General features: G+C 36.0%; 1 protein-coding gene and 1 long non-coding RNA gene across 5 annotated transcripts in view; both read left to right on the forward strand.

Annotated features, from left to right (window-relative positions):
* The first annotated feature begins 2,900 nt into the window (after window positions 1-2,900).
* Window positions 2,901-9,552, forward strand: LOC114667624 (uncharacterized). The gene is made up of 4 exons (XR_003718762.2): window positions 2,901-3,096; window positions 4,528-4,570; window positions 5,814-5,870; window positions 9,224-9,552. It is a non-coding gene; the product is annotated as an uncharacterized LOC114667624 (long non-coding RNA).
* Window positions 9,553-11,341: 1,789 nt separating this feature from the next.
* Window positions 11,342-21,930, forward strand: part of chd2 (chromodomain helicase DNA binding protein 2) — a 261,689-nt gene continuing 251,100 nt past the window's right edge. For 2 of the 4 annotated variants that reach the window (XR_007933712.1, XM_028822994.2), the window contains exon 1: window positions 11,343-11,789. Coding sequence is in view for 2 of the 4 variants with exons in the window: in XM_028822994.2 (XP_028678827.2) it covers window positions 11,728-11,789 (62 nt within the window). In the remaining 2 variants the exon portion in view is untranslated. Of the gene's footprint in view, window positions 11,790-21,930 lie in introns of all 4 variants that reach the window. The other 2 variants (XM_051920212.1, XM_051920213.1) reach the window with 2 other exon arrangements.

Raw genomic sequence — 21,930 nt, forward strand, 5'->3', positions numbered from 1 at the left:
ACATTCTAAATTCTTAAGACAACATTGTTTTTCAAGGAAATTGAAGATTATTTTCTAAATTTATAACTGAGTAATGCAGACTCTGTGGTGAAAATACAATTATAATGAAAACAAGCTGACACAGTAAAGTGTTAATTACTGTACAGTAGTTTCAGAGAGGCTTTATCTCATCGTCAGAAGGTGGAAGGTGAACAGGCAAAATTTGAAGTGATGCCTGTATAGAAGAGTGAGACAAGCACAAAAATACATTACAGTCAGTTAGGCAACACAGACATTAGTGTGACTATAAACTACAGACTTATGGTTCCCAAACTCAACTTTATCATTTATAGCTGAAGTCTGACATCTGAAACAATATATGTATCAAGTGCCAGTCACTGCCTGTAATTGTATTTGCTTAATTAACCATACTGTTGTTTGATTAAAAATATATTAGTCCATTATCAGTTTGTTTTGAATTTTTAAAGAATTTGGTAGATGTTTGTTTGATTTATTCACAGAAACATATTTTTTCTCTGAGTCTACCTGTTTCTTTCAAAATACTGAAATAGCCACTTGTTAATGAGTAAATATGTGATAAAAAAAAAACAGGAGTGGTCACCCCTAGACTTTCTTGTATACTCAGATATGACAATGATTATACTTGTATATTATGTACATTAAAAAACAATCAACAACAAATCAAATCAAATTAATAATATATTGAACAATTATTATAAAAGTAAAGTTAACTAAATCGGACTCTGCAGCTGCATGAATAAAAGGTAAAGTATCACTTCTGGTTAATGTAAATAGCCCAAAAGTTGCTAGAAATCTATGTTTTATACGTAATACTTGCATGCAAAATTTGGTCAACCTAAGTGAAAGCGTACTCAAGTTATTGTGTTTACACCCCCCCCCCCCCCACACACACACACAGACAGACAGATACATAGACATAATTCCAAAAATGGTATTTTCAGACTCAGGGATATCTAAAACGTGGAGATTCATCAAAGTCTTGAAAATGAATTTTTGGAGGATTCCAATACTTTCCCTATACTTCATTTACGAGAAAGTAAGAAATGATCTTTTAATGTCTTCATAACATATGTTGTCCTTTTAATTGGGGGTTTATTTTCCTTCTTGTTATTTTTAAACTATATAGCTGGAATGATAAGAGAGACATAATAACAAGAAACTGAAACTTTGAAAATGAAAAGCAGAAAAAAGTCATTTATTGCTAAAATGATGGCAGAGGTACTTTGATTAATCAATTTATCAACATTTGTTGGTGCCAGAGGTTTGTGCCTCAGTGCCCTGTTCTGCCAGTGCCTATGTGAATTTAATTAATTCTCCTCCTACACCCCAAAGACATTTAGATTAGTGAATGTGTTGTGCATGAGTATGCTCTACAACAGACGAATATACAGTTCAGAAATAATAATAATAATTCATTACATTTATATAGCGCTTTTCTCAGTATTCAGCACCATTTTGTTACATAGTACTGCTTTCCTGTTCTCCAGATCCCCATAATCTATTAATAGATTAAACTAATTTGAAAAATTATTAAATTAGTTAGGGGGTGGCACAGTGGCGCAGTGGGTAGCGCTGCTGCCTCGCAGTTGGGAGATCTGGGGACCTGAGTTCGCTTCCCGGGTCCTCCCTGCGTGGAGTTTGCATGTTCTCCCCGTGTCTGCGTGGGTTTCCTCCTACAGTCCAAAGACATGCAGGTTAGGTGGACTGGCGATTCTAAATTGGCCCTAGTGTGTGCTTGGTGTGTGGGTGTGTTTGTGTGTGTCCTGCGGTGGGTTGGCACCCTGCCCGGGATTGGTTCCTGCCTTGTGCCCTGTGTTGGATGGGATTGGCTCCAGCAGACCCCCGTGACCCTGTGTTCGGATTCAGCGGGTTGGAAAATGGATGGATGGATGGATTAAATTAGTTAATTAGACAAGTCATTATGATTTGTAGGATGGCATTATGTTCTGAGATTAGTTAAAGACATGATCTTAGTTTGACTGGATGCAAGGGTCTGTTGTGAACAAATATTGGCCTACCTATCAATGAACAAATGTAATATTTCTAGCTTGTTCTTGGTTTGCACTTTTACCTGTCAAGGTTTTATTTCCCTGTCACCCTGTGCTGGATGTAGAAGCTTCAAAAGTGAATAGTAAATAATTGCATGTTTGTACTAGTTTAGGGATTCCCCATATATCTCAACAGCTTAGCTATCAGGTTCTTAAAAATAAGTGAAATGATAAAATAAACAATATACAATAAACATCTGTTGAACTTGAGTGCAAGAAACAACCCCAAATGGAACACCAGTTCATAGGCTATGCACACGTACACACCCCTTTGCACACTCAGTTAACTCTCACCAACGAAGGCATTCAAATCTCTGGGATGTGGGAGTTAAGCACACAAGAACGTATATCACAATTAAAAAATAAATACAATTTAATGTATAAAGTTCCTGAAAATACTGTACCATGCCTGCATCGGATTTTAGTAGGATATGCTAGGCAATATGAACTGCCTCCATAAGCTTCTGTATGTGACGGACTGGCACCCCACCCAGGGCTGTTTCCTACTTTGTTGCCAATGTTGTAGCGACACAGCTAAAATCACGCTCTTCAACACTTAGGAAGGAAAGATGTGCGTTAAACATGTGCAATAAAGTGGAGACGAGTAAAACCAACAACTGAAAAGATAAAATGTACAATTCTGAATTATATACTTTGGTATATACTAACTTGCTCTGAAATGCAAAACGAGGGCAGGAAAGCAGAGAATCGCTATGACGTGCGTGTCACATCAGCCAATAAACCAAGAGAAGGAGGGGAGCGACGCTTATCCTACCCAGCGTTCTTTGCGCCCTTTAGAGGAAGTTGTGTTCGATGATACATTAAAGAGAAGGGCAGCCCATGTTCGGCAGAGAAACAAGACTGCGAGTGAGGAGGATGGACCTTAATATAGTGTGTTATACACACGCCCATAGCACAAGATGGCAGGGAAGCGAAGAAGCGTTCGGGAGACAAACGGTGGTGGAGGCATGTCGAGACAAAGAGTAGATGAAGGTTGATGAAATACAAGCGCTTGAGCCTTTGTTGGGTAAGGCTGGTTTCGAGCGTATTTTATCGTTGTTTATGTACGGTTTCTGACGCAGACATGCCGGTGAAGGAGTGTGTTTGAGATGTGACAATATGGAGGGAAAGAGAAGGTTATGGAGTCTTCGTTTTAAACATGGCCATGACGGGGGCTTGCAGGCGGATGAGGTGGATACACTGGGGATAGCGGCGTGCATGTGTGTTTTTAATCGTGTTCATTTCAGAACTTCCAGCAGAATTTTTATTTCTACAACCAAAAAAAGCGGGTGTTTTTAAAAAAGTGTTGCCAGAAATTGGACTTTTCTGGTAGGGAAAACGCAGCCATTGCGCATTTTTAATTTGCGTTGTCCTTGAGAACTGTAACGTCCTTGTCGAGTTTAAAGTTCCTCTAATAAGATTCCAGTATGGAAAAAGTGACAGAAACGACATCGTATAAGAGAAAATTATTTGATATATGATTGGGAATAAAGACGGTGATATCGGGAAGGTAAATTGATTTTTTGCGTCACATTTTTATTTCTGTAAAACGGACGCAGCGCCAAGTTTACTATAAAATGTCGGGTCTGCAGTATTTTGTTTCATAGAACAACCTCTAACTTTGTAATCTCTTCGTTCTTATAAAATATACTATAGTTTTCCATTGGTGTCATACCCATTTGGCTTTTATTGCGATTTATTTTCGGTGAAGGCTATATGAATCATTTTAATTTTTATTTCGTCTTCGCAGAATATTTTTAGGCGAAAAGAGCTCCTTGTCCTAGCAAAACATGGGTGTTGGCTTTTTAACTCTTTATGCAGATGGCGTAATGCTAGTATATTTCCGCAGTTTTATTTTTTCAGTGGCATTTATTTATTTTGATCTGTACCATCACTTAATTGTTGGCGGCACTTGGTGTAACCCTTTCTAGCCAACTCCATGACTGTTCTCGGACGGCAGTTTTAAAAGTTGTATTTCTGATGTGTAGTACTGCTGTTTTATTAAGACTGGAGTGGTTATTCATACACGTAGATGAACCACTTTCAGACTTTTGAACGAATTAATAGTATCGTTTTCTTTCTGGGTTTTGTTTTCGCATCGATTTCAATTGACTACAATGCACATTTCAGAGAAATAATTGGTATGATTTTTGATTACAATTTTTGAAGAGAACCGTTCGCATGCTTTTTTGTGTTGGGTTTCACATTTCGACAGACAGGTTAAACTTTTTGGGGTTGGTAATGGATTTTATCTTGGTGAGATTCAAACCATCCAATTTGTCGTGTAAGAAACTTTGGTCCGCATTTTATATAATTTAGACAACTGATGGCAATTTTTGTTAAATACTGAACTGAATTTTATTTCGTTGTCATCCATAATTACATTCATCCTGTGTATGTTAAATTGTTCTATACTTTGAAATTATTTGCAAGTAATGTTTTTTTCCTTTACTTCTAGGGAAATTAGACATTGCGTGGAGCCATGTCCTTTTTTTCTTAAGGTAATTATTATTATTTATTTTTTTTTAGAAAATACTGTAAAAGTTGCACCTTTTTAGAGTATTGTTTTCAAAGAGTTTTTTTTTTTTTTTTTTTTAAATTAAGGTCCGCCATGAACTTGACAGAGCGACGTGAGATGCGGGTTTTAAAATGGTGGTCCTAGTTTAGACAAGTAAAAGCTAATGTTATTTTTTGCGAGTGACCAGCAGGAGGTGATGTAGAATTTTTAGACCAGGTTCGGTTAGTGTCATTCAAGTTCTATAGGAACACTACACTGTTAGACGGATCTTGGTACATAAATCACAAGAAAATATTTCCATGTCAGTAAATAAAGTAGCAGCCATTTTAGGTATGTGTTGTCTCATTTTTGTTGTGTGTGATGTTAAATTGTAGGTTTTCAGTTTTCATCTTGTTGAATGAACGTTTTACATTTCTTGTAGGGTTTTTGTTGCTCCAGAGAGCTTTGGGTTTTTTTTTTTTTTTTAAATTGGTAAATGTCTATATATCAGTTTACAGGTGGTGTAGGGAGTTTTATTTATTTATTTTTTTGGATATCTGGCGTATTTTCAGTTTTAAGGGTTTTTATGTAGAAAACGAGTCAAATAATATGGTCCTTTTGAATTGCAAAATTCCAGCAATACAAGGACTTTACCTTTTTATGGACACATCTTCCAACAGTAAAACACAATTATGTTGCAGAGACTTCACACAAACTGTTTCACTGTCTTTATGGGGGCATGTACTAGCAGGAGTTACTATGGAAACTGTCCACTGTTTTGATCCCACTTAGTTTATGCCTTGTGAAGTGATCCCCTGCTTTTGGTGTAAAGTGTTTCCAAGTCATGCGAGTCCACCCCCAAGTAAAGTGTCAGTCAATGGTCTTGGGGATTAGCGTTATTAATCATGTATTCAGTTTGCAGCTAATACGAAGCTACCTACATACACTTCTGGGTGTGTTATCTTGTTAAAATTAAAGTATTTATAGTGTAGGTTTCCATTGATCCGTAACATTTATATGAAATGCCAAAGTGCTTAAGTTGTGAGAGTTATTCACACTCTGAACAATGTGCAGTTCAAAAAAAGACTTGTCATGAATGTGAATTGCATTTTCAGTGGTTTGTAAGATCGTACAAAGTGGGATTACTGTAATATTTCTTGTGAATTGAGAGAGCTTATTGTATATTGTACAGTTTACTTTCTAAAGTTGCATTGGTAGCTCTTGTAATAAGAGTTGTGCTTTTACAGGTTGTAAAAGGTTTTCTTCTGGAGTCGAATGCGTTGCTGCCTCCTCAAGACTACTTGGTAAGTACTTTTTTTTTTGATTTAGTCTTTTGTTCCACTTTCTGGAATCTCGTTGTGAAAACAAGTCATTTTACTTACAAGAAATGGGATTAGTAGATACATACATACCATATATTCCAGATACACATTAGGTTACATTGTAGTTGTCTTCTTCAAGATATTTCAAATGTCATTGTGTTTCATTAGCAAGAGTGTTTGTTTGTTTTGTATATTATACACACACGCATCATATTCTCTCTCTCTCAAAAAAATATGGTATGTATATAATAAATATACACACACACCATATAGATAATCTTAAATTATTCACAGCTTGTATTTTAGTTAGGGATTGTGATCTGAAAAATCACATGATCCAGTGATAAATGCTTTACTCCAATGGGGAAAGAGAAGGAAGTACAATTTAATGACCACACTTTTTTACAGTCAAGTTGGAATACTTTATTGTACACCAGTAGAAGATTGCACTTGGTGTCGCATACTTTTTTTTTTATATATAATGGTAAGACTTGACCATTAATCTGCCCATAAGAAGTAATTTTCGTGATAGTTTTAGAATAGTCTTGAAATATCTTTACCTTCGTTCCATGGGGTAAATTGGCAGTCAAATTTTGCAGTTTTAATAGATTTAACTTCTTTCCCCTTTTTGTGTAATGAATGCTGTACATTGGTTTTTCTTTATAGTGTTTATATAGATATGGGAGCAAGTATGTACTTGGGAAATATTGAGATGTCAGCATTCCAAACTGATGTGCATTTTTTTTATCCTTTTGTTTATGATGCACTTTGTGCACAGTGCTATACCAAGTGATTTTTTTTTTTTTTTTTTTTGGGTCCACATTTGGACACTAATCATTTTGATTGTATTTTTGTGGAAATACTTGTGTTGTAGACAAAGATCTGTAATCCATTTGAAAAGTCTACAATGCTCATAATTGAATATAAAGAATTACCTCTGGATTTTGGGGTTGCTATGATTATCCGACCTTTGTCACATAATTTGACTTGTTTGAAAGGCTGTTTGTCCTAATACAGGCTACAGTCTAATGTGACACTTCGCCAGGTTCACTGACAGTAAAACAAATTTGCAGTGAGCAGTATTCTGTTCCCATTTTAAGACCCTGTAACCACATTCAAATTCACTGTTTGAAGAAAATACTTCGAACCACTTTGCCCAGATATGGTAGCATTTTGCTCCCTTCAGTTTTCTGCCCTTAGTTTTTGTCCCCATCTTTTACATTAACAAAGGAAAAACTACATTCCTTCTTTAGCCCTCTATATGAATAGTAACTTTACAACTGGCATCTGTTAAACATTTTTCTTACTAATACATGTAAGATGATATGTTTAGCACATTAACTTGTAGACTGTTGTCATTTGCACATGGAGGTTGGTAGATATCATGTTTGGTTTAAAAAGTACAAACTCGGTCTGCTCCTTGCCTTGGTGTCTGTAGCTTCTAATACTTCTGTCCTATCTCTGCATAATTTTAAGTCCTATGTTTATAGGACCACATAACTTGATGAAGTCAACTACTTGGTGTTAGTAAAGAATTTTAAATAGGAATTGCACATTCAGTCTACTATTGGGACCGTGGATTATTGTGGGTTTTTTACCTTTGCATTTAGGGTTTTTTTTTTTTTTACCTTTGCATTTAGGGTTTTTTTTTTTTCTTTACAAATGTTGATTGATACAAGTCATTCAGTCTTAACACCTCTGTATTCTGAACAACAACATATTCTTCTGTTTACTCAGTTTCCCATATAGTGTGTTGGTCTGTTTATTTGTAGTGTTTATTCCATCCTGTTTAATCTATTTAAGGGCATTGGAAGTCTGAGCTTTTCTCTGTAGAATTCTGTGGAATACAGTAATCCAACATAAATGGGATGCTGATCCATTATAGGCCAAACTGACTTGATAGCCTATACACTCGTATTAGATCAGTTTAAAATCACCAGTTCCTTTATGTGCATCTTTGAAATGTGGAAGGAAGACTGCTTTGAATAGAGGAAAACATATATGGTGGGGATGTGCAAACTCCAGTGTCTTTGCCAAGGTTGTATCCGTCCAAGTTAAATTCTGTATAACTACAGAACATGACACTTCAGGCTGTATGTGCTTGCTGTGTTTAAACTAATGAGGCGCCATGTTTTTAGATTTCAGATGCCCTTAATGTTTCTTAATTATACTGCCTTGATGCTACTGTAAGATGGTGTGACCTCCTGTGGCTCAGTTTGCACAGCATGCTGTCAGGTATCTTGTGCACACACAATTTTGGTCATTTCTAATGAAGTAGTTTGTAGTTAAAACATTTATAGTTGCATGTGTAGTTTGAAAGTTGAATGGCTGTTTGAGCAATGAGATTCCATATTTTGTTTGGTGCATTTTGACAGTTTCAACAAGTGTTTTATTCCACATAACTGAATTGTTTAAAGTAGAGAACCTGTTGACAAATCATTGTATACTATTGCGTTGTCTTGCGATGCACTTGCTTGCTATTGAGTTTATATATACATGGTAGTGTGTAAGCAGCTAAATGGCAGCAAGTGTTATTGTTTTAACATTACAATACTGGAAGCCAAAGAATTTTTTATCTTGACAGGTGTATGTATGTATATGTGTGTATAAAGATTTTTGGGGTAATCTGCTTCCTGATCTATTGTTTTTGTTGAATTTGAAATCTTGATTGTCAAGAATCTTGGTTAGTTCTGGTGCAGTATAGAAATTATTTCATCATTGCTTGGCAGTATACCTGCAGTGTTAGCCACATTTACAGTGAATAATCTGGAAATTGATGCATTAAAATTTGCAGTATTTTAAATATAGACCACCATTTTATAGGTGTTTATGCATAGTCTATATAATATAAAACATTTCTTTCTCAGCTGTATTGAATAAGATCAAATAAATTTGCATTTATTGTGGGGATTGCAATATGATTAACAGTAAAGAGGTGAAAGTTGTTTTTGCTTAGTTGGATTGCTTGCTTGGAGCATGATTTTGAAAGGTGTACATAACCTTGGCTTTTCTTGTATTTCCCACCCCCTTAACAGCTCAGGTCAGGTAGGCTTGGGAGAATTTGGTTAATCTGTCGAATTGGCTCTTTTTGGTTTTATTTAGTGATATGACTAAATTGAGAATCTGGTTTACCAAAATGCATTATCTCAAATTTAAGTTTTTAATAGAATCTATAGTTTAATTATGGAGCATCTTTGGAATTATTTTTATGTTGGTGTTTCATTATCCCTTTTGTATCTGCTAAGAGACATATTTAGAAATGGTGATACACAGGTAAGCTGTTTCCACCAAAGACATTGGCTATGTACCAACTTTTTTTAATTTTTTTTGTTAAGACTCCATACTGCTGAGGAGAGGGTCAAGTGGAGACAGACATCAGATGTTTCTTCAAGATGGCATCTACTTTATCTGTTCTCTGGGACTGCTGATTCTTAGGACAAGCCTGGCTGTGATTTCAATTGGATGCTCTTTGATCAGCTGCAACAGTATTTGGACTTTTGAGTTGATTTTCACAAACCCTAACTTTTTTAAAGTTGTGTAACCTTTGTGTATAATTCAATGTTTTGATAACCAAATGCAGTGTTGAATGTTTGAAACTTCTGTAATGTGTAAAGTTGGATGGCTCCATTGCTTTAAAGGATCTTGAATAAAGGGTTTCACTGTCCGCTGCTGTTTGTCTTGCTTTTTTTTTTTTTTTTGTTTACAATCATTTTAAGTTTTTAATACTGTGGTGTCTGAGGAAACTGGGGTAGTTTTTAGAGGAATGTTTCTGGCAAATACCAGAGTGTCTGAATCCAAGTGTGTTTGGAGTGCTTGTGATGGTTTTTACTCAATTCATAATGGCGATTTTACTTGGAAGTGGGTAATCATGTTGCCTTCCCACAAGGGTTGGAGAGGCTTCATTTTTTTTTTCTTAACAGGCTTATTTTACTGGTGAACATTTACATCTGTATCCTAAGTTTTGACTTTCTGGAATATTGCTTTTTTTTCGTCCTTTTCATTCTGTGAATGGCCAATTTGTTCCAAACACTCCCAATGAAGTACTTTTTGCCCCAGCCATAGTTGTCATCCATTGGGATCTTCTGTTTCTCTTGCTCATTGTTGACGTTTTCTACATTCTGTATTTGCATGACTAAGTCACCATTTGACTTTGTGGGTTCAATGGAATTATCCTAAACCATTTATGGTGATGAAATTGTAGGCTATCAGAAATGTCAACTTTTGCCTTGACCAGTTAGGGTGTGTATATGTGTTAATACACATCTTTAATGGAATTCTGGGTAATAGTGTTTTATTCCAGAGAATCTTTGTGATTCACTTTTCATTAAAAAGAATTGACATGTCTGGAAATGGGTTGGCATAAATCCTGCTTGTCAAACAATTTATAAATTTCACCACAGAAATCATGAACACCTATGACCTTCATAATTGGGGAGAGCTTGACCTGTTGACTATGCTGGCTTCTTAGAATGCACAGTAACATCCCTAGATCATGGCTTCATCTGGTTTTCCCCAAATATTTCAGTAGTGAAACACAAAGGAAGCCATCAAAGAGTTAAGTTTTGATCTGTCATGGTGTCCAGTACAGTCTTTATGGTTGTGTTATAAAATGGCTCCACAAAGCTCATTTCCTGTCTGAGCAGGAAGTGGAAGAAGCTCCAGGAACATAATTTCCTACCCAGAAATTAACAAAATAAATATGTGCTTTATGCCATCCCTTCTCACATGAGTTCAGGTCAGTGATGGTGTTGGGACCCAGAGTACATGACAAGGGTGACAGTGGGCAGCTTGCCCCCCACCATTTAAGCGGGTAATTACTGATTTTGAAAATGAAAGGGGGTGGGTCTTTGGTACATCACCTGAGTCCTGGGGTATATGGAAAGAGCGTCAATCAAAGGCAGAGCTCTCAGAGCTGGGAAGGAGCTCTAGATGGCGGCCGTGCCTTGGAGAAGAGACACTCGCTGAGCTGCTTCCTTTTACTCCTCCTCCCACCCTTACTTTTTTAGGGGGGTTGAAAACTTTGCTCAAGTTTGGGTGGCCCAGACCTCTTTACATCTCTTCGGGGAACCTTTAAGACCCTCGGGACTGGCCTGTCCGATTTCGGCGAGTTCGGCCCGCGAGCGCGATCGGGGCGACTTGAACGCGTGTGCGGCTCCGTTGTTTGCCTGCTCGGCGCTGGCGACGGCTTCAGCGGCGGCCATGGCGCTCCTCCATGTTGAAGCGCTCGACTGAAGGCACTGTCTGGCACGGACAGTAAAAATATCGATTCGCTTTTTGTTTTATGGAACGATTTATTAAAATTAAGTTGTTAATGTTTGTAAATAAATCGAAATGTTATATTTTATGTATATTTTTTTTTAATGCGGAGAGTAGTGCTCGTCTGTATACTCAACACGTTCGCTCCAGTGTGTGGACTTAGTTTTTTTTCTTTATAAAACGAGAATATTTTTGTAGTTTTAATTTTTGTTTTTTTTTTTATTTTTTCTATATTGTTCGTCGATGACGCAGTTTTAATAGCCTGTATTACGTCGCTTTTTAAAGCTTTTGTTATCGTATGTAAACAAGGCTGTGAGGCCGAAGAGGTTATCAAGTTCCAAAAAAATCTTGAGCTCACATTTTTTAAGCTTTATTTTATTTTGGTTTTTTTTTTTTTTTTTTTTTTTGAGGGAAATGCTTTGTTTTTGTGTTCTGCAAATGTCCGTGTTGTCAAGGCTCCCTTCTGTTCTTCGAGCAAATGCAACTTAAAGAAGACCTTACCTTTACCCTTTTGCTGCACAACCTCTGATAGTAAATACCAGCCAATTCGGATCGTCGAATATACATTTTTAAGTTATAAAAGATGATGAAGAATACGGGTGAAAAACAAAAGGACGATGGCTCCACACAAAGTAATGGGTCCAGGTATGATCTTCAACTTTTCTCACTTTCTTGTTACCTATGCTGGTGATTTGTCTACTCGTGCAGTGATGCTCACCTGTAATAAAATATCTTTTTGTTTTGGTCAGATTTTGTTTGTATTTTAAAATGACCTTGAGATTTCTTCACTGCCACACCCACGGTTTGCTAGCAATTTCTGAAACTTAAGACGAGACATCTGGGCCCATTTAAAACATTAGACCAGAATATTTTGACAACTCTGGTTTTACATAGAATATTGTAACATTTTTGCAGTTCTTTCTCCCAATTCATGTCAACCTAAAATGACCTTGACGATTAAGCTATTGCTGCATTGCACCATTTTTTGACATACAATGCAGATTTGCTTTTTAAATGTATTTATTAGGGCTTTATCCACATGGGGTCAGGTTTTTTTTCCCCCAACCCCAAATATGAATACTTTTTAATAAGGAGATATAGTTGTCAACTGTTGATGGCAAAGTTTTAATACAGTATCATTTCATTTTACATTTTAATGGCATTAATGATTTAAAGAATTTTAAATTTTACATTTTGAATGTTGAACAACTATAAAAAAAAAAAAAAAAAAAAATTACTGTTCAAAGTTTCAAACTATTGAAGGATGAGTAACTACATATCCACGGCTCACCATACCCATTATTTTACAAGGTATTGTTTTTTATTCAATTTTCTGTTTTACTATTTTTAATGTGAATAACTTTAATTTGGAATTTTAGGCTTATGCATATTAAAATATTGCTTAATATTTTGCTTAGTTTATGTATAGACTTAACATCTGGAAATAAGTAATAGTTTTAGTAAAATTTTGCTTTTAATGGATTTATGAATGAACTGTTTCTTAGAGGGTGGGAAAAGATGAAACTTTTCCCCACTACAATTTTAAAAGATGAAACTTCTGGGCAGGTTATTTTTTTATAAGACATATTTTCATATTAATAAATGGGCCTTATTAAATAAATGACAATTGCATTCAACTGCGTTCAACTAAGTGAATTAAATACGTAGGAATTTATTTGTTATAGGCATAGGGTTTAATGTGATGCACCTTTATTTAAGGTTAGTTTTCCACAACTTTTAAAATTGCTTTTTTTTTTTTTTATAAATGTCGACTTTTTATCTAAATGATAATGCTGTCAATACTGAATGACAATACTTGTAACATACATATACTTGTATTACAGTGTTTGTTTCCAGTTCGTCCATAATTTATGAATGTTATGTTTTGTGTAAATTGTGCAAAACGTAATATCTTGGGCTTTCATTTTACTTGTGTCATTTACTTAAAACTTTCTGCTGAAACCTTTATCTGGGTGAATATGAAACAACACTTTTTTGAGTGAACACATTTACACACATGATTGACATGACTTGAAACTCACAGTACTGTCTAAGGACCAGGTAAAAGCAGACGTTTGTATAGAATTTATTTACAAACATTTACGGCAATATGTGGTATTTGGCTTGTAAGAGAGGTTCTGCATTTGGTTTTCTTGGCAGTTTTAAAAATATATAAAGGTTTAAAAAGCAAGAGTGTTAATAATGTTTAGATAACTGCTACAAGTATGTCGTAGTGAATTATTGACCAGGGAATCCCATCAACCACACTGAATTGTCGTTTTTTCATTCTCTAGATAATTAAGTTTTGTTCTCCTTTATGAAATAATGTGTATACTGTGTTACTTTAGAATTAAGCATAGAAATTGGGGGAAAAATGTATTTAACTTGTGCTTCCAGTTATGATCTTGATTCCCATTCTTTAGAATTGCTTGCTTTGCTGCATTTAACTCTTAGATTTAAGGCAAATTTATAAAACATGCCTGTTCAAAAAGAGCACAACATTAATAAGCATTGTTTTTAGTGAGGTTGTTAACGCTGCAGTTGATTGCCTTTACCATTGTTGGATAATATGTATTTAATGAGGTGATATAGGCTTCATAGACAGTTGAATTATAATTTAGCTACACATCCGACGATCATGTTAAAATATAACACATGTTCAAGAGGTTATACTGCAGAATATTACATTTACTACTAGTTAATAGTTTTTCACAGAAATGAGTCTTTGTTGATAGATTATCATGGCACCGAGGTACTTGGGTAATTTATTTTGTTTGTAGAGATATTTGGATAGGAGGTTAATACGAGTCCCGTTAGATTGTGGCAGCCATTTTATGAAAGGCTCATAGTGGAGAAAAAATACAATAAAGGCAGATTTTTATACCTCGTAATTAAGATGGCCACATAAGGAAATCCGTTTGTACCCCTTAATTTTAACATGTTGACGTATTTTTTTCTGTAAAGGGAATAGTGCATTACTTATATATTTATGTATAACGTTTGTTTCTTTATTTCAAATGGCTGCAGGTCCACTTCAAAGTCACAAAATGGCTCTTGCTTTGTGCCGCATAGCTAGGCAGACATGCTGCATTACACTGTGTATATGGAACTACAGGAAGCTACGGGAGTGTATAGTTCAAAGGTCATTGCGCGTTTTCGTGAACGTTGATTGGACAGGCTCCTCACTTAGCAACTGTACGACCTATTGTATTACTCCAGCAGTCTATGTGCCGCCTCCTTGCTGACGTCACCAACTTTTCCTGAATTACGTACGCGCAGCTGCTCTTGATGATTTGTTGGTTCAAGTGTCGAAGATTAAAAGCGCTGTTATTCTTGCGCTTGTTAATTCGCATGCTTCGAAAAGAGGCTCAATTTGTAGCATGTTGTAGAAAGATAATTGAACCGAGGTCGCAAACTGCATAGCATTTTCAGAATTATGTTGAATTTGCAGATGAGGTGTGGGATATTTCACGTGGAGTTAATAAGCGGTATTTTAAGGTGAAAAATTCAGAGCTGTTTTTAGATATCTCCCGTTATAAACAATCCCCGATCCCACCCCTGATTAGTTTTACCAAAAGTACGACATGGCATTTTGCGGAGTGATGGTCTGCGTGCGTAATGCGTGTACTTTTATTCTCGTGAAAATTAGCAGACCTTCCAATTGCTTTTCATGCTAACCAAAGGCGACCTCCCTTTTTTAACCTCAACCAATAAACTACGTGAACTGTGTGTGTTGGTGACATCACAAGCTATAACCCCGAAGTTTATGGCCGCACTTGAACGGGTGTCTGGGTATCGTGTTGATATTTGAGCCCTTCTCGGCTTACAATACTTTGAGATGAGACGGTGCAACACTGGCATCGCACGAATCCAGAAGTGCAACTTGGCGTTTTCAGTTAAGAGAGAGAAAAGTGTAAAAAGTCGGAAGACGTAAACGATGTTCTTTTGCGGACGTCAGAATAAGTTGTAGTGCAAATTATACTAAATACAGTAAGCGGCTAAAAAGTATGAAGTTCACAAGCTGTAAAGAACAAGGTAAAATAAGAGTTGAAAAAGTATTACAATAGTTAGTTTGTACTTAAGGATTTGTGAGGTCAATAGGGCCGATTTCTAGGAGGAGAGAGGGGAAGTGAATAGATAAGATACCAATACATATTGTAAAAAAGGTGGATATTGCAACTGTTGGCGAGGGTTGTTTAGGGAAGAAAGATGTCTGTTTTTTTTACAGTAAGTTTGCAATTCGAGATCTTAAAAGGTTAAATCCCAATTATATGCATTTTTCAACAATATCTAAAAATACGTTGGTACTACGAACCTCTCGGTTTTTGTTTACTGAGAAGGTTGATGAGGGAAAGGACTATAGAGTAGAAGTTAATTTCCCCTCCTGGCCGACACTCCTTTTCCACAACGTGGACTTTGACAGCTGGTTTTCCTTATACGTACAGGATTTCCAATCACAATATCTGCCCGACAAACAATTGATCCAGATGTTAAATTATTTATTATAATTATCCAAATTTTAAATACAGTCCACTTTCCCAGCAGTTGGGATTTGTTAATTTTTTTGTATTCTGTAAACTGCAATATTAAAGGATTAAAAAAGGCCAAAAAAAAAACAATAACCTTTGGGGTTGAGTGCTTTAACCAGTTTCTGTACATTTTTCTTTGCAATATGATTTTCAGCAAATTTGCTCAATTTATCTCCTCTCAGTATATATACATGCTCTTCTAATTTCAGAAACTGAAGAATGACTAAAGCTCTAGTAGAATAAATTCATCTGTATATGATGAGGTTGTCCACCAAATTAGATAATACATTTTGCTTATGCACAAAGCAAATCCCAAATAAGAGAGTGCAATAGGAATAAAGGTACAGAGAAAGATAACATAACACTGGGTAAAAAAAAAAAAAACTTTAAACATCAAATAATTAGAAAAATGTTATTGCATAATTTTATATACAATGGTGCTACAGTTTGTAACACACAGATTGTGAACAATTAATGGTGGATCTATATTATTGCTCTAACATAGTTATAATTTTCAAAAGCACTTCCTTTCACATATCCATATGATCTTGTGCTTTTGCATTTCTCATGTTTGATAATATGATTTGCCTGTGGAGGACTGGAGCAAAGTTTAACTTTAGTGAGCTATTAGGGCACCCTTATTATCAAGGACTTTGTGGTAAACAGATTTACAAGTATACATAAGTTAAAAGCAAAAAATCATTTATTGAATCAATGAGGAAAATGTACAGTATACTGTGGGGTCAGGATTTAATCACTATTGAAAACAAGATAAACACAAAATATCTGCAAATTAAACTTGTATGTCTGGCTGTGTGTTTTGCAATAAAATAATTGGTAGCCTGTTATTGTAATAATTTTATGTACAAAAATGTGTTTTTTTCTTTATAAAGTAGTTGCCAATATTATCTCGTATGGTACTTGAGCTGCCTGCTTTGGAATATTTAACAGCGATAAGTGGACACATTAAGAGAGACAATGGATTTAGAATGTGTTCCTACTCCTTCACTTTTTTAAAATTTAGCAATGTTGCTGCTTTGTGCAAACATCATTTGATACTCAATAACCTTGAATGAAAAAGTGGAAATAAGATTTTATATAACATTTTTAACTAGTTCATTAAATATAAAAAACTGAAAATGTCACACTGACACAAGTATTCAGACCCCTTACTCAGTACTTAGTTGAAGCACCTTCTGCAGTGATTAAAGCCTGGGGTTGTCTTGGCTATGATGTGACAAGCTTCGTGCACCTTTCTCTGACAATTTTGATAGAGATGTTGGTGGATAGCTATTTTTTTAAGCTTTCCAGAGATGCTGAAAAACCACCCCACCGCTTGATGATGCCATAGTTAAAATGGTATTGTGCAAATGAGGAGCAATGCCTGGTTTCCTTCAGTCATGACACTAATCTTAGTTTCATCAGGTCAGAATATCTTATTTTGTACAGTATTTAGTGTCATTTAGGTACCTTTTTGCAAACTCCAAGTGGGCTTCCATGCATCTTTTTCTGGGGAGAGGCATCTGCCTGGCCACTTTGTCAAGGCCCAGATCCATGCAGTGTTGGCTGTGGTGGTTCTTCTTCTGGAAGCTTTTCTGATCACCATGTAGGTTTTCTGAAGCTTAGCCAGAGTGATCATCAAGTACTGGGTCACTTCTTTTTACGTGACCCTTTTCCCCATGATTGCTCAATTTGGCCGGGTGACCTGTTCTAGAAAAGTTGCTCCTAAATTCTTCTATTTAAGAATTATGAAGTTAGTTGTGCTCATGTTTACCATCAGGGCTGCCATTTTTTTTTTGTAGTTTTCTCCAGATCTTTGCCTTGACACAATCCTGTTTCTATGCTCTGCTGGCAATCCGTTTGACCTCGTGTCATGGATTTTGCTCTGATACATTGTCAACCATAGGACCTTAGTATATATAGTACATACCTTAGTGCAAGACACATGGCAGCCCGCATGGAGTTTGCTAAAAGACAACTGAAGGACTCTGAGATGGTGAGAAATAAGATTCTCTGGTCTGATGAGACCAAGATAGAACTTTTTGGCCTTAATTCTAAGCGGTATGTGTGGAGACAACCAGGCACTGCCCATCACTTGTCCAGTACAGTCCCCACAGTGAAGCATGGCGGTGGCAGCATCATGCTGTGGGGGTGTTTTTCAGCTGCAGGGACAGGACGACTGGTTGCAATCGAGGGAAAGATGAATGCGGCCAAGTACAGGGATATCCTGGACAAAAACCTTCTCCAGAGTGCTAAGGACCTCAGACTGGGCCGAAGGTTTAACCTTCCAACAAGACAATGACCCTAAGCACACAGCTAAAATAACGAAGGAGTGGCTTCACAACAACTCTGTGACTGTTCTTGAATGGCCCAGCCAGAGCCCTGACTTAAACCCAATTGAGCATCTCTGGAGAGACCTAAAAATGGCTGTCCACCAACGTTTACCATCCAACCTGACAGAACTGGAGAGGATCTGCAAGGAGGAATGGCAGAGGATCCCCAAATCCAGGTGTGAAAAACTTGTTGCATCTTTCCCAAGAAGACTCATGGCTGTATTAGCTCAAAAGGGTGCTTCTACTAAATACTGAGCAAAGGGTCTGAATACTTAGGACCATGTGATATTTCAGTTTTTCTTTTTTAATAAATCTGCAACAATTTCAAAAATTCTTTTTTTTGTCTGTCAATATGGGGTGCTGTGTGTACATTAATGAGGGAAAAATTAATTTAAATGATTTTAGCAAATGGCTGCAATATGACAGAGTGAAAAATTGAAGAGGGTCTGAATACTTTCCGTACCCACTGTATATTCTTAGCCGTAACAGCACAATTTATAGTTTGCAATAATGCAATTTCAAATCTTTAGGGATTAGGGAGTTGGGATATCAATGGAAAACCCAAAGAGACAGGAGGCACAGATATACATGAATTATGATGAGCTTCTACAGCTTTGTGACAGTGCTGTCCAAATGCTAAAGTGCTTTATACATCCACCCATTTTCCGCTTGTCCAGGTCAGTGTTGCAAGGCAGTTGGAGACCATCTCAGACATAGGTGCAAGGCAGGAACAAAAGTGTATCAAGGATAAACTGATAATAAAAGAGAAGAAAATAATTGCCTGTTCCAGGGATCAGTAAACTATGCATGTATCTTGAATATGATAGATAGATAGATACTTTATTAATCCCAATGGGAAATTCACATATGATTGGCTTCTTGTAGAAATATCAGATATTACTGCCATCATTAGGTTTTCTTAACAAGGTGTTGCTACAGTTGGCAGGTGTAACTAACCAGTTGCTATGTGGCATCATCCGAATATATAATAAAAATCAAGGTTTGTCCCATAAGTGTACATTTTAGCTGCCTGCTTGCCTTTGTCTTGCATATGTGTTTTTAAAAGAATATTGGAGGTTTATGAGCTATGGACTTTGTTGGGTGTAACTCTGGCTTTACATATATCAGTAAGAGCCTAGTTTACAAATGTAAAAGAATTAAGGTAGAACGGTTTTCTGGTACTGGTACTACCAAAACACATTATTCCTATATGTCGACTCGTGTGTATGGTGAGACAAGGAGTAAAATTCACTTGGCAGTGACATCCAGACTGTGCCTTCAGCAAGTTTGTGTTTCACAAGAAGAACATAGGTAATGGCTTTCCTGGTGAGCTCATTTCAATTTTGGGTGCAACACTACTAATTTTTCTTTTTCTCTATTCTTTAAATTTAACAGTAATATGAGTTAATTACAACAAGCAAAACCCGTTAATTTCCCCAAGTTTAGGGAACAAGGTTCACACAGAAGTGAGGACTTTGCCGGATATTTAGCTTAGGTTCCCATCATTGTAAATTTGAATCTTACTTTCAGGACTTTTTTTATGTTTTGTCAAATTTTGTCAGTTGTTAATGTGAATAATAACAAACATCTTGCAACTGAAAGTAACTAAACAGTGCAGTTATGAAGTTGACATATGTTTAACAAAGTCTTAACTTGATTTTTATAGACTGGCCATTACTCAGGATTTATTTCTGACGCTTTGCAAAAGTGCAGTGCACAGTGTCATCATTTGATATCACATACAGTTGTGAGCAGGTGTTAACACAAATGAAAATGACTAAAACCAAGTAATAAAGCCTAAATGATAAAAATTTTGCAATGAGGTAATTGTTACAACAACCAGATTTTCAATAAATCAGTTACATGTTCATTACAAGAACAATGTTATAGCAATATCAGTTTACTTAATCTTACTAAGTCTTAATGGTAGTCTTGGCCAGGGCATATGACATTGTACATCACTATGAAAGAAAAGTAAAAAAAAAAAAAAATTGGATTTTTTTTTCTTTAAAAAATGTAAAAACTAATATTCTGAAAAGATCACTGTAAAGAGAAAGCAGGAATTCTCTTTCTCTGAAACGTTTTAAAGTGCCACCATGTATTCAGTCTTTGTTAAGTACTGAACTCTTTACTCTGCACAAAAAGGTGACGTTTCTTTAAACTGTATAATATTGGGGATTATTAAAAACTGTGTTTTTCGTGTCAGTGCATTTCTTTTCAAATTTTCTTATGTATGCCAAATACTTTTTTAATGATTTTCAATGCATGTAGTGTGGTGTGATATGGAATAAAATAATAAATCTCCACAATTTTACAAAAATGAAGTAGTTCTATAATAAGTCATATTAAAAAGAGATAAACTCAAGTTACTTATTCCTTCCTGTTAAAACAGGAATATGAACCACAAATATTACCAAGTCAATGAGTATGTTTACATGCACACACAAAAGTGTGATAAGGTGAGTATCCTGGTTAAGGCAGAATCCTGGATATTTAAAATCCTGTTTACATGCACAAGTACGTTTCTGTAATTCACCTTTGGCAACACGCACCAATGTTATAACAAGCCACTGAAAATCCAAAAGCAAACATGAAGCTTGTGATAATTTCTTATGTTTTTAAAATACGTTTATTCCTTCATGTGTTCCTTCATGTGTTCAGAAGTACATAACATTCATCCCCTTTTTTCAATCCTTGACTTGAGCCACTGATGATGTGTGATATGAACACCAACTGCTGCACCACCTGATCACACTGCAGTATGTGTGTTTCTTGCTGCACATCTAGTGCTGCTAGGATAATAATAAACCTGTTTTTTTATTTAAATAAGTAGTGTGATTTACTTTTTAAAATAATGTGTTACTTTTAACTAGTTACCTTACTGATCCTGAAATTGTAGTGCTGAGTATACCAATGTACATTGAGATGATCACAATTTCTGAAATATTGAGGCCAGTGTTTTTTAATCAGGAGAAGGAAAAATGTGATCGCCCAAACATTTGCCTCAGGAGGTTTATATCGCAGGCACTAACGTGCACGGGTAAACAGAGTGCAACAGATATACAGAAGCTACAAAATCATTAATTGTAAGGCAGTTAAGGGTTTAAGTGGCCAAATAGCTGGGTTACTCATGGAGACTTCTATCTGTGTTACCTTGGTTTCTCAGATACTGAAAACCCAGTTTCTCTAACCAGAATAAGGGTTTACATAGTATATTAGAAACCAGGTTTGTGTGAATAACTGGGTTATTGAAGTATTAAAAGTAAGTGCACTGAATGTGAAGTTTGAACCTGTTTGAACCTCTTCGTTGGCACAGAGGAACTTTTTGTCAGATTTCAGTTTTTGTAACTCTAAGCACAGTTTTGTTTCATGGGTCAGTCTGTTCCTGATAATTTTTAAGGAAGAAAGTTTAGTGAACATTGATGTCTGGCCAGACCAGTAGCTTTCTGCTGTTGTTTAATATTAATGAGCACTAAGATAAAATTACAAATACGAGTTATATTTTATTAATAACTGTTAGAAGTTCTGTTTGTTCCTCCTTGTATGTTTTTCTGGATTAGTCTGTCAGTTTCTAAAACTCTTCTAAAATGATGGTAAGCCAAAGAAACTTGCCAAAGCTAAAAATATTGCAATGATGACAGACCTCACCAGAAAGAGACTGGCACAGATGCGTTGTGCAGACTGCTCGCATAGGGGGTTGGAAGACGTGAGAAAGTGAATTTTCATGTTAATATGCTGTTTTGCAAATATCATTTGCCCTTGGTGCATTTGGGAATTTTTGCATTTGCATTTGGGAATTTTGATTGCAGCACAAATTGGCTCAAGGGTGGCAAGCGAGAAGAACTGCTATTTTGGACCCCATGTGAGCAGTGGGGCACCTGGAAATAGAATGATTCTGAGTGTGGGAGAGACAGGAGTGGAGTT

The sequence above is a fragment of the Erpetoichthys calabaricus genome, chromosome 17 (genome assembly GCF_900747795.2).
Source record: "Erpetoichthys calabaricus chromosome 17, fErpCal1.3, whole genome shotgun sequence".
NCBI classification, from domain to species: domain Eukaryota; kingdom Metazoa; phylum Chordata; class Cladistia; order Polypteriformes; family Polypteridae; genus Erpetoichthys; species Erpetoichthys calabaricus.